This window comes from Myotis nattereri, assembly GCF_964212035.1.
Source record: "Myotis nattereri genome assembly, chromosome: 1".
NCBI lineage: Eukaryota > Metazoa > Chordata > Mammalia > Chiroptera > Vespertilionidae > Myotis > Myotis nattereri.
This window is the reverse complement of record NC_138075.1, coordinates 44,568,578-44,584,736: the sequence shown is the minus strand read 5'-3', so window position 1 is coordinate 44,584,736 and position 16,159 is coordinate 44,568,578. Positions and strand designations below refer to the sequence as shown.

Sequence of the window (16,159 nt, the reverse complement as noted above, 5' to 3'; positions counted from 1 at the left end):
TCAAAGGAAGTTTTCTGAAATAGCCATTTTTTATCTGATTTTGGAAAGTGATTTATTAGCTTTCCACCAAGAAACTGTGCAATGAAACCATTTCAGGAGAGAAGTTGCCTAGCCAGTTAATCCTGAAGGTATTCTTATTTTTCCCACATGTATTGCCAAACTACTTCATTTCTTTCTTTCATTCCTATCAGGCTTTATTTCTCTTGCCTCTCTGTTTTGCCCATTACATTTTTTCAGAACCTTTGATAGAGATCACTGTGATTCTAGCCTCCTTGATCTCAAAGGCATTTAGGCCATATATTAAAAGATATTACTCTCGTTGGTGTGGGGAGTGTTTAAAGGCTTGAACCAGCCTGCACCAGTTTATGGAAGAAATATGGAGGCAGTGATTACCACATTAACTTTGAGGCAGGTGTGGGAGTAAAAAGAGGTATATAACCAGAGTAAATAGAAAGCAGATGACATGATAAAATGTAGGGTTATCATAACTTTTCTCTGATTGGAAATGGTTCTAACCCAGCCCCGTTCCCCATGCTATATGTTAGGTTGGTTTGTGAGCCCTATGTATTGTCATCATCTTGAGAAAGTTGTTAATATCTGCAACCTAATAGCATGTTTGGTATGATACTTAAACTATCTGGGCGGTAGGGATGTTGTTTAACAGAAAATTATTTTGCAATCAGTAGTCAAGCTTCTGTAATGGATTTTTAGGCAGAAGGAAGGTTGGCATAGACTGTTTGAACTAGTACAGCCTAGAACAGGGGTGGGCAAACTTTTTGACTCGAGGGCCACAATGGGTTCTTAAACTGGATCAGAGGGCCGGAACAAAAGCATGGATGGAGTGTTTGTGTGAACTAATATAAATTCAAAGTAAACATCATTACATAAAAGGGTACGGTCTTTTTTTTTTTTAGTTTTATTCATTTCAAATGGGCCGGATCCGGCCCGCAGGCCGTAGTTTGCCCACGCCTGGCCTAGAAGCTTCTTTTTACAACTGCTGTTTACTTTGGGTTTTCTGTTTTAACAGCTAGAGCCTGGCTAATGTGCTTCTCTATTATAGAAGGCAACAACTGTCAGCGTTGATTTCCCTGACACTATTTGAATTTTTTTCTGTGGATGGCTATTTTTGTATATGACATATTGGTAAAATCCTCCAAAGAAACCTACGATAAGACCAAATCTCTAAAACGATCAAGCAGTAAAACACGTTTTTCATTAACTGACACAGCTAGTTTACATTTGTTTACTGAAAACGTGTTGTTGCATTAAAAGATGACATGGGGGGAGGTGTGAAACTAATCTCACAAGATAACAAAAGATCTTTGTTTTGTTTATATGTGCATGTATATACTCAGACATTTATGCACTTCACTTTTATAAGGCAAAGAAGGGTACTACTGGTTTGGTGTTGGTTTCAGAATTGCCTTCTAATCTTTTGGCATAATGTAATACAGCCAACTCTCAGGTTTCTTATTTTAAAATAGGAGGTTCAAAATGTATCACCTCATGCCAGGTATATATATCTCCTAGTGGTGCATCTAGCCCTTTAATTTCTATCATCCCCTTTCTTTTGGTTTTAAATTTCTTTTGTACCAAGGATATAAAGTCTGGAAGTGGAAAAACTTCCAAGTTGGAGAAAGATTTACATTGGTTATTCTAAATTTACCTAAAATCAGAGTTATCTTTTTCCCCCCTGGAAAATAAATGAACTGTGATCTTAAGAGCAAGAAAACAGCATCTGTAAGTATGGAAACCAATGATCTTACATCATATTGGCTTTAATGGATACCATATTTTTTATAAGGAAGTAGATTTAGTTAATAATTAAATCTCATTATAGCCAGTCTTAACTTTCTATGCTAACAAGAATTGAGAGTTGCATAGATAATGAAAATGTGTGACCAATCAAAATTCTTACTTTAGACCAGCGTCTCAACCTGTGGGTCGCTACCTCTATGGGGGTCGAACGACCCTTTCACAGGGGTCACCTAAGACCATCGGAAAACACATATTGAATATATAATTACATATTGTTTTTGTGATTAATCACTATGCTTTAATTATGTTCAATTTGTAACAATGAAAACACATCCTGCATATCAGATATTTACATTACGATTCATAACAGTAGCAAAATGACAGTTATGAAGTAGCAACGAAAATAATTTTATGGTTGGGGGTCACCACAACATGAGGAACTGTATTAAAGGGTCGCAGCATTAGGAAGGCTGAGAACCACTGCTTTAGACAATTAAACATCTATAATAATAAAAGCGCAATATGCTAATTAGACCAGACGTTCTTCCAGGCGACCTTCCAGATGAAGCTGGGGCTGCGAGGGAAGCCTGGGTCCCGGGTGCCAGAGGGAAGCCTGGGTCCTGGGTGCCAGAGGAAAGCTGGAGCTGGCAGCCAGGGGAAAGAAGGCCTGCACTTGCATGAATTTCATGCATTGGGCCTCTAGTTTTGTTATAACAAACCAGATCTCAGAGGTTTCTCTTTCACCTTGTCTCCTTTCCTTTGTCCTGCCTCTGATGGACATCCTGGAATGGCATTCAAACAACAGAGATTTAGGGAATCCAGGATAATTCCACAAGTTGTGAAGTATTGAAAAACAGAGAACCAATTTTATACTTTAGGGAGAACCATTATTATGTCTGAAGCAAGCTAATAACATAAAGCCATTTGTAACTTTTATTTTCATACAGGCTTTGCTTACCTTCTTTCTTGCCTCCTACCTGTTCTCTAAAAGATCCAGGGAACAAAATAAATAAACATCACATTCTTTCCTGTGTACCTAGAATAAGACCATTCCTTTCTAATTATAGCTCATTTCTTAAGCCAACTCCTAACTATTATTGCTTTCACCATTTTAGTGACTGGCTTATTTTCTTAGGTTTCCCACCCATTTAGAGAATTTTCCAACAATTGATAGCACTCTATAAATAATTCATAGAATAATTAGGACCCCCTCTTCACTAACCTTCTCCAAAGTATGTTATGTGAGAAGTAGAACTTAAGTCAGTAGCATTTACCTGACATGGTATATGAAAGAATTGCCTTCCTTCCTTCACAGGACAGGGGCAATACTGTCCTGTTAGTGTTCTTGATTAAAAGTCATCATACATGCAATTACTCTTGAGATTCTTGCTCCAAGAAGCAAAAAAGGGGGAAAGGTGTTTCCTTACTCATTGTGATGACCATTTTGCTAACAAATTGACATTTATCACATATATTATCAGTTATGCCAAAATATGAAATAATTATATTTGAACCATAGGTCAGCTCCTCCTCACAATCACTGGAGAAGCATAGATACTTCCTATTATAAATAATTCTTTCTGCTTGTAATTTAATTTGATTAGAATGTATTCCAAAATTAACATGCAGAAAAGCACCATTGAAATTAGATGCCTACTTTAATTGTATAAGATTTTACAAGCTTTATCAGAAAATATATGATGAGCTCTAGGTTATTTATTTTGTGAACAGGAGTCAGCTGGGACGATTCATATTGTTTTTAGTTCTCCTAGAATTTGAAATTCTAAGCATAAATACTTTCAGTAAACATTGTGAAGTACAGTTGCAATTGATTTACGCATGACATAAACTTGTGTGGGAGTCCAGATGTTGGAATGTGAACACAGGTTGTTTCTCCCTTATGTCCTATGTGAATGTAGGACTTTATAACATTTTGTTTTCAAATTTTTCTTTTTCTGCACTGCTGGTGGGAATGTAGACTGGTGCAGCCACTGTGTAGAACAGTATGGAGTTTCCTCAAAAAACTAAAAATGGAACTCCCATTTGACCCAGTGATTCCACTTCTAGGAATATATCCCAAGAAGCCAGAAACACCAATCAGAAAGGATATATGCACCCCTATGTTCATAGCAGCACAACTCACCATAGCTAAGATTTTGAAACAGCCTAAGTGCCCATCAGCAGATGAGTGGATTAGAAAACTGTGGTACATCTACACAATGGAATACTACGCTGCGGTAAAAAAGAAGGAATTATTGCCATTTGCAACAGCATGGATGGAACTGGAGAGCATTATGCTAAGTGAAATAAGCCAGTCAGAGAAAGATAAATACCACATGATCTCACTCACTTGTGGAATATAGAGAACAACATAGACTGATGAACAGGGACAGATCCAAAGACAGAGAAACAGTGATCAGACTATCAATCCCCAGAGGAAAAGTAGGGGAGGCAGGGGGTAAGGGGGAGAGATCAACCAAAGGACCTGTATGCATGCATATAAGCCAAACCAATGGACATGGACAACAGGGGGATGAGAGCATGAGTTGGGGTGGGGGATGGGGGGTCGGGAAGGTTGGGGGTTAATGGGAAATGAGGACACATTTGTAATACCTTAACCATTAAAGAAATTTAAAATTTTTTTTTCTTTTCCTCCTTTCTCATTTTTAAAGATTCTTGGAGAAATTCAGTTTATTATTTGGAGTGATGTATCTTTTTTAAAAATCTCATTAGTATTTAGATGAAGGTAAGCACAACCTCTAGCCTTGCGTGTATTATGCTAGTCCCACCTTTGAAATTTCAAAGAGCAGATATTAGGCTTAATTGCTTTAGTCCCCAGGTATTACTTTTTAAACCAGTCACATGTTTACTTGAATACCTACTCTCTCTAAGGTACTGCACTTGGCAGTATGGGAGATATAACACCAACATTCAGGGCCTCAGGGATACCATTCTCAGGGGTATATTGCTGGCTTACTGCCTATACCTTCTCGTCTCCTTTTCTGGGTTTTTTTCCCATCTTTCTGACTTCTAAATTTGGAGTTCCTCTGGTCCAGTCCTCAGGCCTTGTCTCTATTTACTGTAGCTCCTAAGAGCTTTTATAGTTCCATCCATGCCTTCTAGGATCTTAGGGTTAATGAAGCCCTGTCCTTGGTCCTGAACTGCAGGCTTATGTCTAATTACTAGTTGGATGTCAGATGTCTTTTAGGCATTGCAGAATCACCTAAAACTGAACTCTTGATTTCCTCTGAAACCTTCTTCTAGAGATCGTCCAGTCTTAGTATATGGAAACTTTATTCTACAAGTTGTTCATGGCAGAAACTTTGCAGTCATTCTTAATCCTTTTTCTCTCAGACCACCAAATTTACCCACAAATCTTGTTGGCTCTCCCTCACAATTATTTTAAGAATTATTTTAAGAAGCCACCACTCTTTTCCTACCACCCTATTCCAAGCCACTATTATCTCTTGCTAGGATTATTACAGTAGCCTCCCAACTAGTCTCCCAGTTTCTATCCTTACTTTCCTATAGTGTTCTCTCTACCCAGCAGCCAAAATGATCTTTCTAAAATATGTATAAGCTCTCCTTCCTCTCACCAGGGCTTCTTATATCACTCAGAATAATAGTCTAATTTTTCACCATGGCTAAATGGTATTACACATTCTGTCTTCCCATTACCTTTCTAACCTCATTTCTCACACTAGTACCCTTGCTTATTCCACTTCCACACACATCAGACACACAGTCCCACTTTGGGGTGTTTGAACTAACTTACCATTTCCTCTGTCTGGAGGCCTCTTCTTCCAGATATTTAAATGTTGTGCTGCTTTACTGCTCACATGTAACCTTATAGAAGAGGCAGCCCCTGACCTCCTCCACACCTGTAATATAAACAAACATACCCCTAATCTCGGTCACTCTCTCTATGCTTACCTTTATTCTTTTTCACTGCTTACATTCCTGACATATTGCAATCAGAAAAAGTGACCTGTATGTTACAGACTTTGTTGAGGCCTGCTTTGTGCCCTAGTACATAAACAGTGTTTAAAAAATAAATTTCTGTACCTAGAAATAATGGATATTCTCAGTTTGATTGACGAAGAGTTCCATATATGATCAGTGACCAGCCTGTTAATTGTGATATTAAGATCTTCTGTACCTTATTAATTTTGATCTGATTGATCTGTTGATTACTGGCAGACATTCTGCCACTAAGTCTGTGGATTTGTCAAATTTTCCTTGTAATTCCGTCTATAACATGTGTCTCACTTTTTCTGACTGCAATACAGTTAGTTTAGAAATCAATAATAAATTAACCTCATATATTTGGAAATTAAAATGCACACATCTAAATAACGTATGGGTTATATAATACAGCATAGTGGAAATAAAAATATTTACAACTGAATAATAAATATCATATATGAAACCTCAGGGATGCAATCAAAGTCATACTTATAGGATAGTTTTTTGTGTGTGTATTAGAAAAGAATAACTGGATATTAATAGGCTCAGCAGCTACCTGAAGAATTATTTTTAAAAGGGAAAGTGTTAAACCCTAAGGAAGTGGGAGGAAAGAAATACTAAAGGAAAAAAATTAATGAAATTAAAATTTAAGAAACAATTAAGAAAACCAAAAACTGGTTTCTAGGAAAAACTGATCAAATAAAAGAGATAAGATACAAAATTAGGATTAAAAAAGGATGGAAGGAGAGGGGGAATAGGAGAAAAATGGTCAAAAAGTACAAATTTTCAGCTGTAAGAGAAGTAAATACAGGAGATGCAATGTATAGCATGGTGACCATAGTTAACACTGCTATGTGATAAATAGGATGTTGTTTTGCTTTCTCTTTTTATGTATCTATAGGAGATGATAGAAGTTAACTAAACTTATAGCAGGAATCATTTTACCCTATATATAATTAAAACCATTATGCTGTACACCTTAAACTTATACAATGAAGTGTGTCAATTATATCTCAATAAAACTGATGGGGGACATATTTCTAGACAGAGCAGAAAATTTTAAAATACGAGGATACAGTGAATACGTTTATAAAAATAAACTTGAAAACAGAAAATGGACACTTTACTAGAAAATCTTAAAACTGTCTTAAGAAAAATTTAAAAAACAAATAAAAATAAACCTATAGCAATTAAGAAAATTTATTTATTCAGTCAATAAATATTTATAAAATGTGCCTAGCACAGTTTTAGACGCTGGAGATCCAAAGGGGAGGAGAGGGGAGGGGAGGGGAGGGGAGGGGAGGGGAGGGGAGGGGAGGGGAGGGGAGGGGAGGGGAGAGAAAAGAAAGAAAAGAGTCCATGTTTTCATGGAGCCTGCTTTCTAGTGCTGGGAGACAGATAATTAATAAATTAGGTGTTGATGAGTTCTGTAAAGAATAAAGAAAGGGAGACTGAGCTTTCTTAGAGAGGAGAGTGAAAGAAGCAACATTGGAAATGAAGGAAGTATCCTCCAAGTGGATATTGGCGGAAGAGTGGTTCTGGCTTGAGTAGGTGCAAAGGGCCTGAGGAAGGATCATGTTTGGTGGAGCAGCGTAAGTATTGGGCATAAGGGAGATTGGCAGAAGCAGGGATTGGTGAGGTGACCAAGATCTAAACCGTGGAATCCTTGTAAGGACTCTTGATTCAGCAATTAGAAATATACCCAAATGGGAATGATGATAATAACTTCTACTTATGTTATATGTCAATTATACCCGAATAAAACTGGTGGTGAGGGGGAATAACCCATGTTCATAAGATTATGGAATTAATTAAATTTATGTAGAATTTATTTGTGAAATACCATTCAAGTGAGAGATTTCTGTTTCATCCAGGAGTAATAAACATGTTGAATATTTATTAAATAGAGAACACCTATCAAGGGCCAGGACTTGGACAAAGCGGAAAGAATACAAAGATGATTAAGACATGGCAGTGCTCACTGCCCATTATGGGAGACAGGCTCAAATAATATTTCTGCATTGTGCTCTAGGAGCTGTAACAGAGCTACTAAAGCCTGAAGACTAGGAGAGGCCTCAAAATTTTACAGACCCTGAACAACACAAGTTTGAACTGTGTAAATCCACTTATGTATAGATTGTTTTTCCAATAAATACCTATACTATATTTGATCCACAGTTGCAAGTCCAAAGATGTGGAGGGTCAACTGTATGCATTGTTCTCTGCCATTTTATATACCCTTATATAAAGGTATATATATATGAGCATTCATGGATTTTGTTATCCATGGGAGTCCTGGAGCCAGTCTCCCTTGGATAGTGAAGGTAGTTAAGTTTTTGGGAAGTCAAAAGTTATATATGGATTTTCGAATGTGTAGTAGGTAGGCACCCCCAGCCCCCCATGTTGTTCAAGAGTCAACTGTGTATTAAAGAAAGGCATGTGGATTCTTTTTAGGGTAGCTTATATATTTTTATGTATTTAACCCAAGGAGAAAGAAAAATGTAGGTTCTCATTTGGCCATTGTGATAGTGAGATGGCATTTCTGCTGAGATGAACACCTGAATGTGGCACTGACCACGCCTGTCTTTACTGTAGACACATTATGTAGTGGGCAAGAGGTAAACATGATAAGAAATCTAGAATTTGAAACATGGTATAACAATAGCATGATGGCTATTTTAATTCTTTGTCTTCAAAGTTGGTTCAATATGAAGTAATTCTACCAGTTTTTCTTAATAAATGATATGTTGCAGCCATTTGCCAGTCTTCATCATTAAAGCTAACTTGCTGCTTTAGTCTGTTTTAACAGGTTCTACTCTCAAAACACCTGGCTACCTTGTAAACTCCCTAGTTTCTTAAAATATAATGCATGCCAGCCTTGTCTTCAGTACTTTACCTGTTATCTCACTGAATCCTCACAACTCTATAAGGTAGGGACTGTTTTCCCCATTCCAGATCTGAGACAGCTGAGACACAGTGAGGTTTACTCACAGTCCAGGTTCACACTGATAAGAAGTGCAGAGCTGGGATCAGAACTCAGGGAGTGACTCCAGAGCCTACACCCTTCACTCCCTGCCTGTCAAGCTAGGTTGGCAGTGATTGCAGAATGCTTCATTGCCTGCAGAAATTCAGATGTGATGGTCCTTAGTCTGATTGAAATAGGTAAGCACCTTTGTAAATTTTGAATTATGAGTTTCCCGGTTTCAGAACACAGTGAAGAAAACATAAACATCACTGCATATTTCCTTTAGGTGCTAAAATATGTGTATTCTGCCACTGTTCCACTCGTGGCTTTGTCATTTACTGCTACGTGAGTTTCGACAAGTTTTTTAATGTGGGTTTTGGGTATTTCCACTGTAAGAGGAAGGGATTAAACTAGACAATTCTCTATATTTCCTACTGACTCAGTGAATTTTCGATTCTATACTCTACCAGAATTAAAGGTTGATAGCAACTTTTTTGTCAGTCATCTAGAACCTATTGCTCCGAATGAAAAGATAAAGTGTGGATAGTGAGTGTTCTTTTCTTTTGTTGGGTTCTTTGTTATTTCAAATATTCAAAAAGTTTATTTCAAATATTGTAAACTCCCTAGTTTCTTAAAATATAATGCATGACTTGATCCACAGTTGCAAGTCCAAAGATGTACCAAGGTACTAGCTTTTGCCATCCTCAAGTATATATGTTGTGTGCTCAGTTTTAAGGGCTGGGAATATTCCCTGAAGGTCTGTGCTTGTTCGGAAACAAAAATGGAACACTCAAGTCTAAGCACTAAAAATATCTCATAAAATGCTTCCTCCATGCACTCATTGGAACAGGTAATTACTGTGGCAACAACAAACTAATTTGAAGTGTTAGCTGTTAATTAAAAGAATGCAGAGGTGTATAGTTGTCTTGTGGTGTAACCAGAGCCTCCATTCAAACTTCATTAATCACCTTACAGTTAATGTGTTGAGGAAGGTCAAGACAATTGGGATGCAGTATCCGCTGAAAGTAAACAAATTCCTTTTCTCCAGGTGGAATGCCATTTGCAAAGTTAAGGTGCATACTCCACTTATACCTGGCAATGCCTTTGTCATCCACTTCTCCTTGATGATTAAATGTTAAGTTGGTACTGTCATTGCACTGTAAACCAAGCCGCACAGCACCTTTATTGCTCGAAATCGAACCCAAACTTCCATGGATGAATTAGCGTGCATCATAATTAAATCATCAAGCTTCTCCTTTGATTTCACTTGGAAATAGGAAACCTTTCTTTTAGAAAAGAGATCATCTTTCTTGACAAGCTCATTAAGTTGCCAAACTATTCAGTATGGTATATACTAGACTATCTGCTAACCACTTACTTATCGTTGCTGTTGGTCTCAAGAGCCCTGGTGTTGCTTGTTGTCCTAAGTAGCAACACTGTTCTTTTTATGACTTTTGAATCCTTGTGTATGCATTCAACTATTAGTCTTCACATTTGAGTCTTTGGTTAGTGATTCTAATATAGAGTATTTTTTACTCTGTGGTATGTAAGAGGAAAAATAATATATCATTACTAAATTTTACATATTACCTACTAGAGGCCCAGTACACGAAATTCTTGCACTCTGGGCGGGGAGTGGGGGGGTCCCTCAGTCCGGCCTGTGCCCTCTCCAAGTCCGGGAGCCTTTGGGGGATGTCCCCCTGTGGGAGCGCACTGACCACCAGGGGGCAGCTCCTCTGTTGAGTGTCTGCCCGCTGGTGGTCAGTGCACGCTATAGTGACCAGTCGGTCTGCCATTTGGTCAATTTGCATATTAGCCTTTTATTATATAGGATATTTACATGGAATAAATTCCTTCAAATCACATTTTAAATTAGCTTAGTCCAGCAACATCTCTGTCAGGCACTGAGGAAAATACAGTGTATGTCTTCATACATCAATTTATTACTTGAATTCAGATATATAATGAATCAAATCATAGTCTGAAATGTAGTTTCATGTTGTAAAAATCTGATATTAACATCAATAGTAAAGTAAGTGGTTATTTGTTCTAAACCTTTATGGTATAGGAGTTCTTATAAAACATCACTTTATATAAAGTGTAAAAAATTTTAAATCATTCAAGTATTATAAACTTGATAGTATTTATATATACTAGGGAGGTTGATATTTAGACAAAGTCTGTAGATACTTTTTCAGATTAAAGTGAACAATGCCAATTTTTGTAATCTTCCTTTTCATTTAAATAAGATACAACTTCTCTATAATTAATTAATAAAATAAAACCTAAGTTTACCTTCCAAAATTGGCTCAACTTTTGTCCATTCAAGTAGGAAAAGCAGAATGAATTTCTTATAACATTCATAAATGGATATGTAGATATAATTACATGTTTTGTCCTATCTTACCTGAATTTATAACATTTTATATATGAAAAGTTATAAATACTTGTGGGTTCTTAGTAAATTATCTCTATAAGTCTGTCACTTTAAAAATACTTGTCAGTGATTGCACAGCTATGTAAATTTTCTAAAAATCATTGAATTGTACACTTAAAACAAGTGAATTTTGGCATATATAATTATGCCTCAATAAAACTGCATAAAATTTTGTCAGAACAACCACACAAGTATTTATGCCAAAACAACAGAAAATGATATTTTCATTTGATAATAGTGGAATGCATATTTTGTTTTTGTTTTAAGAAACGAGCAAATTTTTGCAACCATTTATGGTAATGGATGTTAACTAGACTTAGGGTGATTCTTTTACAATATGCATAAGCAAATATCACATCATTATGTTATATACCTGAAATTAATATAATGTTACATGCCAGTGATATCTCAAAAAAAAATGAGCATTTTTTACTATTAGGTTATTATCAAGTAAAAATTAGGAGCCTGGTAAATTTTGCAACTTGGCAGCTGAGGACAGGAAATTCCTGGCAAGGGAAATTACATTCCTCCACAAGTTTTCTACCCCACTCACATCTTAGCACTAGCCAGGTGAGAGGAAGAACAATCCAATCTTGGCTAATGTGCAAAATCCTCTGTGGAGCAAGACTTTAATTCTTCCAAAATAATGTGTTTCTTTATACTTTTATGGACTTGCAGTAACAGTGTTTGTTCATGTTGTGTGATTCATTTTGAAATTTTTATAGAAGGCAGGCTGTTTCTGGATAATGGTCAGAATGTACACATATGAAAGCCACATTTTATTTAAACATAAAAAAGGTCTTGATGAGATCATGGTTTTTATTTCTGCAAACCTTATTCTCTTTTTCATAAATGAATGTATGCATATTCCTTGACTTAAATTGTAGTTATTTCACTCTATCATTTGAGTTTGTCTCTCTTCTGAAGCTTTTTCAATATTGAGAGATGCCAGCTTTAGAAAAAGACGAACACCACATACTTGAGTCTTATAACCCTGTGACTTTTTATATGAATTTATATCTATCTTAAGCCATAGCTAATTCCCTGTAGTTTTGAGATTATTTTGATTAAATGTGGGAATATAGTTGATTTGTGTATGTAATTGAAATAAACAGAAGGAAAACCTCCCATTTTTTATGGCTCTGTATAATGCTTAGCAGAGCTGTATGATCTCTCTTCTCTCCTCTCTCTCTCTCTCTCTCTCTCTCTCTCTCTCTCTCTCTCTCTCTCTCTCTCTCTCTCTCGACAGTATGCCATAAAGCAAGCATGTCAAACTCGTGTATGCCTCATTTATTAGGCCCGTGTTAGCCTTTGATTTTGACATGCTTGCCATAAAGGATTTAGGGCCAGAAGACCTGGATTTGAGGTCTTGTTCTGCCACTTACTGACTTTGTGCCATTAGACAAACTATTTCTCCGTGCTTCAAAGTTCTTATCTTTAAGGAGACAATAATGACAGCGTTACCTCAGAGGGTTTTTTTAAAGGGAAGGTATAATTTATCATTTTGTAAACCATTAAGCTCAATAGAAATGTAAATTACTAATATCATTAGTATTCTTTGAAAGTATCATATATCCTGTGGTTGCAGGTGTGTCCAGATTTACATTTATGTCCTTAACTATTTTCTAGGTTCTTTGGTGAACCCAAGTAATTTTGTTGGTTTGTTTTTCTTCCCATAGAGCATATCATGTCCCAAGTGGGAAAATACTAGCTGTAAAGGTAAGTACTGGATACATTTCATGAAATTCATGACATTCTTGATGCTCACCACTTTTTCTCCACTCCCACCCCCCATGTTCAGCTTGAGTTACAGGTAGTGATAAAAAGGAAATGGTTTTAGGTTTGGATTCGGAGGTGGAAGCTGGAGCACTGTTGTGACATTCAAGCTCCTAACGGTTGTGCTGCTTTTAGGTTGAACTCATTGCCTTATCTGAACCCAGGTACTTTCACTTCAACACTTTGATACATGTATTTCTTGCTAATAAGAATTCCTTCGCCTGTGTCTCCACCTATCAAAATCCCTAACACCCTTCAGCTCCAAAGCCACTCTGTTGGACTTACGTAGATAAATAGTCACTTCTGGTATATCTATCACTTCTCACTCTGTTCTTTGACTCTCAAATTCTCTCTGTTTCTTATGGGTGCTATCACATGCTGCCTTGTTGTTTGCTATTAGTATACATGTATGTTTCCCCTATCACATTGAAATCTCCTTGTAAGTAGAGAACAGCTCTTACCTTGTTTTACTCACTGATTCATGCTGAGCATTGCACAGAGGGCCTAGTGCAGAGTGCTGTATGTAATGACTAGATGTTCAACACATAATTTGTTGAATGACTGACTAAATAAATACATTTTGTTCTTTTGTTTGGGGGTGTGTGTGTATGTTTTTTTGTTGTTTGTTTGTTTTCCAGTTTACTCATTCATCTTTTGAAGTAACATCTTGAAAGCAGGTTCAACTCGCATACAAAATATCCCATAGTGTTCTTTGTATGGACCATTGCTCTCAGCCAGAGTATTTCTTAGCTTTATATATATATATATTAAAGGGTGAAATGAAAGGTTGGCGCATTTGATCTTTTCCTGACCCTCTCCTGACTTTTGTGTGACTTCAAGCATGTCACTTGAACCTCTCAGTGACCTCAGCTGTGAAACGGGCTGCCTGGTGTCACAGAGGGATTGTGAAGAGCAGCAAATCACAGGCCTTGTCTAAACAGAATCACCTGCAGGGCTCTGATGCCGGCATAGAATGATGAGGGAAATTTAATTTCCCAAGCCAAGAAGTCAGTTGGACCCACACTTTGAATATCTGTGGGAGCAATTAGATAAAAATCTTGAAAATCTATTACTGTTCCTACTCAAAATATTTTTAATTTTTATACTTCTAAATGTTTTCATTTTTTAGACAAAATAAAACAACTATATTATAATATTTCCTTTTTCAGACATTAAAGGTGGGAAACTATCACTTTAGATATTTTTAAAAGCAAGTTGAATTTTGGGAAGACTAAAAGTACCTTGAATTTTTATTTTATAGTGCTGAATTTAGAAAAATTTCTGCCTCAAAGAGAGCATTTTGAAAATGATACTAACCACTTTTTAAAGATAAGTATTTGATATGACTGTAGTATGTAACTCATGAAATGTGTTTCTAGTTAGCTTTTTGGGGCAGGGAGTGGTGTAGGTAAGCAAAACAATTGCAAACAAGTAGAGCAGAAAACAAATAAAAATAGTGTTAGCCATCTTGCAAATAGAACCTTTTTATAAAACCTTTCAGTGTATTCTATAAAACCTTTCAAAGAGTAGAGCTTAATAGATTTCCCAGTATTATTTATTTTCTAATTGGAAAAAAAGAATCCATTTAACAGGAAGTTTCTTAGCATTGTATGTAGCATGTGCTGATTATCATTCTTTGACTGTTTTTGGTTTCTGCTGCTTTTAAACTAGCATTTAAATGGATCATTTGATTAATCATTTGTATACGGACTGTAATCCTCCCAAATTTCCTTTCTGAATTGTACATACTGTAAAAGACAATTATGTTGCCACAGATTGAATAAGCGAATTAAAACAGAATAGCGGCTTAATTTGACCTGTGATTTTGCTCTCCTTCCCTTTAGTGGAGCATGTGCCACTCCAGCAAATAAATGAAGTCATCCATGACAGGTTGTGATGAATTGCCGTATTTATACTGTATATTTTAATAGCCTCACACTAATTTAAATTGAGCACAGAGTAAATTATAATTCAGTCACTTGACTGCTTATATTTAACTTGACAACTCATCCTTATTTGTCCTGGAGGTGTAGCGAAGAGCAGGGAAATGCACTCAGGTATTTCAGTTTCTCACTTAACCCTTTCTCCATGAAATGCTTCATGTTTAGAGTCTCCAGTTTGAAAAATTCAGCTCTTCCTATGGAGAAAAATCGTAATAGTAATAATAATAATAATGAAAACTCAGGGAGTCCATACTTTGCTTGTACTTCAAACAGAAAATTAGTATTTCCATGCCTTTTCCCATTACCTTCAAATAAGGAATTGGACTTGTTTATTTTTCGCAGTTTTAAAGCTCACTCACAGGAATGCCCAAGGGAAGGAGAATTAACCTTCCACCTAGAGTATCAAGTCTCCCAGAAAATAGAAGAGCATTCCAGTAATTATTTTAAGGTGAATTTTAATCTCCCTCTCAAGTTCCCAGAAATTACTTTATTCACTTTTCTACCATTATGGAATCTCCACTGTTCTGCACTATAGCAAACCAAGGGTGGTGAAGACCTATGAGAGTACAATGGATTGGCTCCACAAATACAGTATTACTTGCTACATTTTAGGTCAGAGTGGCACTTTTATTTACTTTGGTGTTTATATGTTTGGTTTTATTCATTTTTAAATATATATAAAATTTTTTATTGATTTCAGAGAGAAAGGGAGAAGGAGAGAGCGATAAGAACATCAGTGGTGAGAGAGAATCATTAAGTGGCTGCCTGCTGCACGCTCCTCACTGGGATTGAGCCTGCAACCCAGGCATGTGCTCTGACTGGGAATCGAACTGTGACCTCCTGGTTCATAGGTTGATGCTCAACCACTGAGCCACTCCAGTTGGGCTATTCCCTGTACTTGACAAGGTGGTTTTAAATTCAGCTGTAGAAATCAAGCAATCCATCCCTTCCTCTTTAGAAACAGCATCTTATTTAGAGCATTATGGTTGTAAGGCACACTTTAATTAAATCCCACATCACTGAATGGCCCCTACTGTAAAACCCTATACAGCAAGCATGTCAAACTAAAAGGCTAACATGGGCCAAATAGATGAGGCATGCGGCTCCCGAGTTCAACATGCTTGCTATGCAAGGTGCTGGGTGTGAGGGAGGGAGCTAGAGAAAGATGTACAAGACTCAACCTTTGCCCTTGAGGGGCTCACAACCACTCTTTATTCTTTAGACTTCTGTTTTTGGAAGATGAGGTATGAATGCTAAAGACAAATGTGGTAAGGAAAAAAATAAAGGGCCAAAGCTGGAGATAAATTCTGATGG

At 36.7% G+C, this 16,159-nt stretch overlaps 1 protein-coding gene across 3 annotated transcripts in view; it reads left to right on the top strand.

Annotated features, from left to right (window-relative positions):
• MAP2K5 (mitogen-activated protein kinase kinase 5) overlaps nt 1–16,159 on the top strand; it is a 268,685-nt gene that overhangs the window by 73,479 nt on the left and 179,047 nt on the right. For all 3 annotated transcript variants that reach the window (XM_081113392.1, XM_081113393.1, XM_081113391.1), the window contains exon 9: nt 12,806–12,845. In XM_081113392.1, coding sequence (XP_080969518.1) covers nt 12,806–12,845 — 40 coding nt within the window. The remainder of the gene's footprint in view (nt 1–12,805; nt 12,846–16,159) is intronic.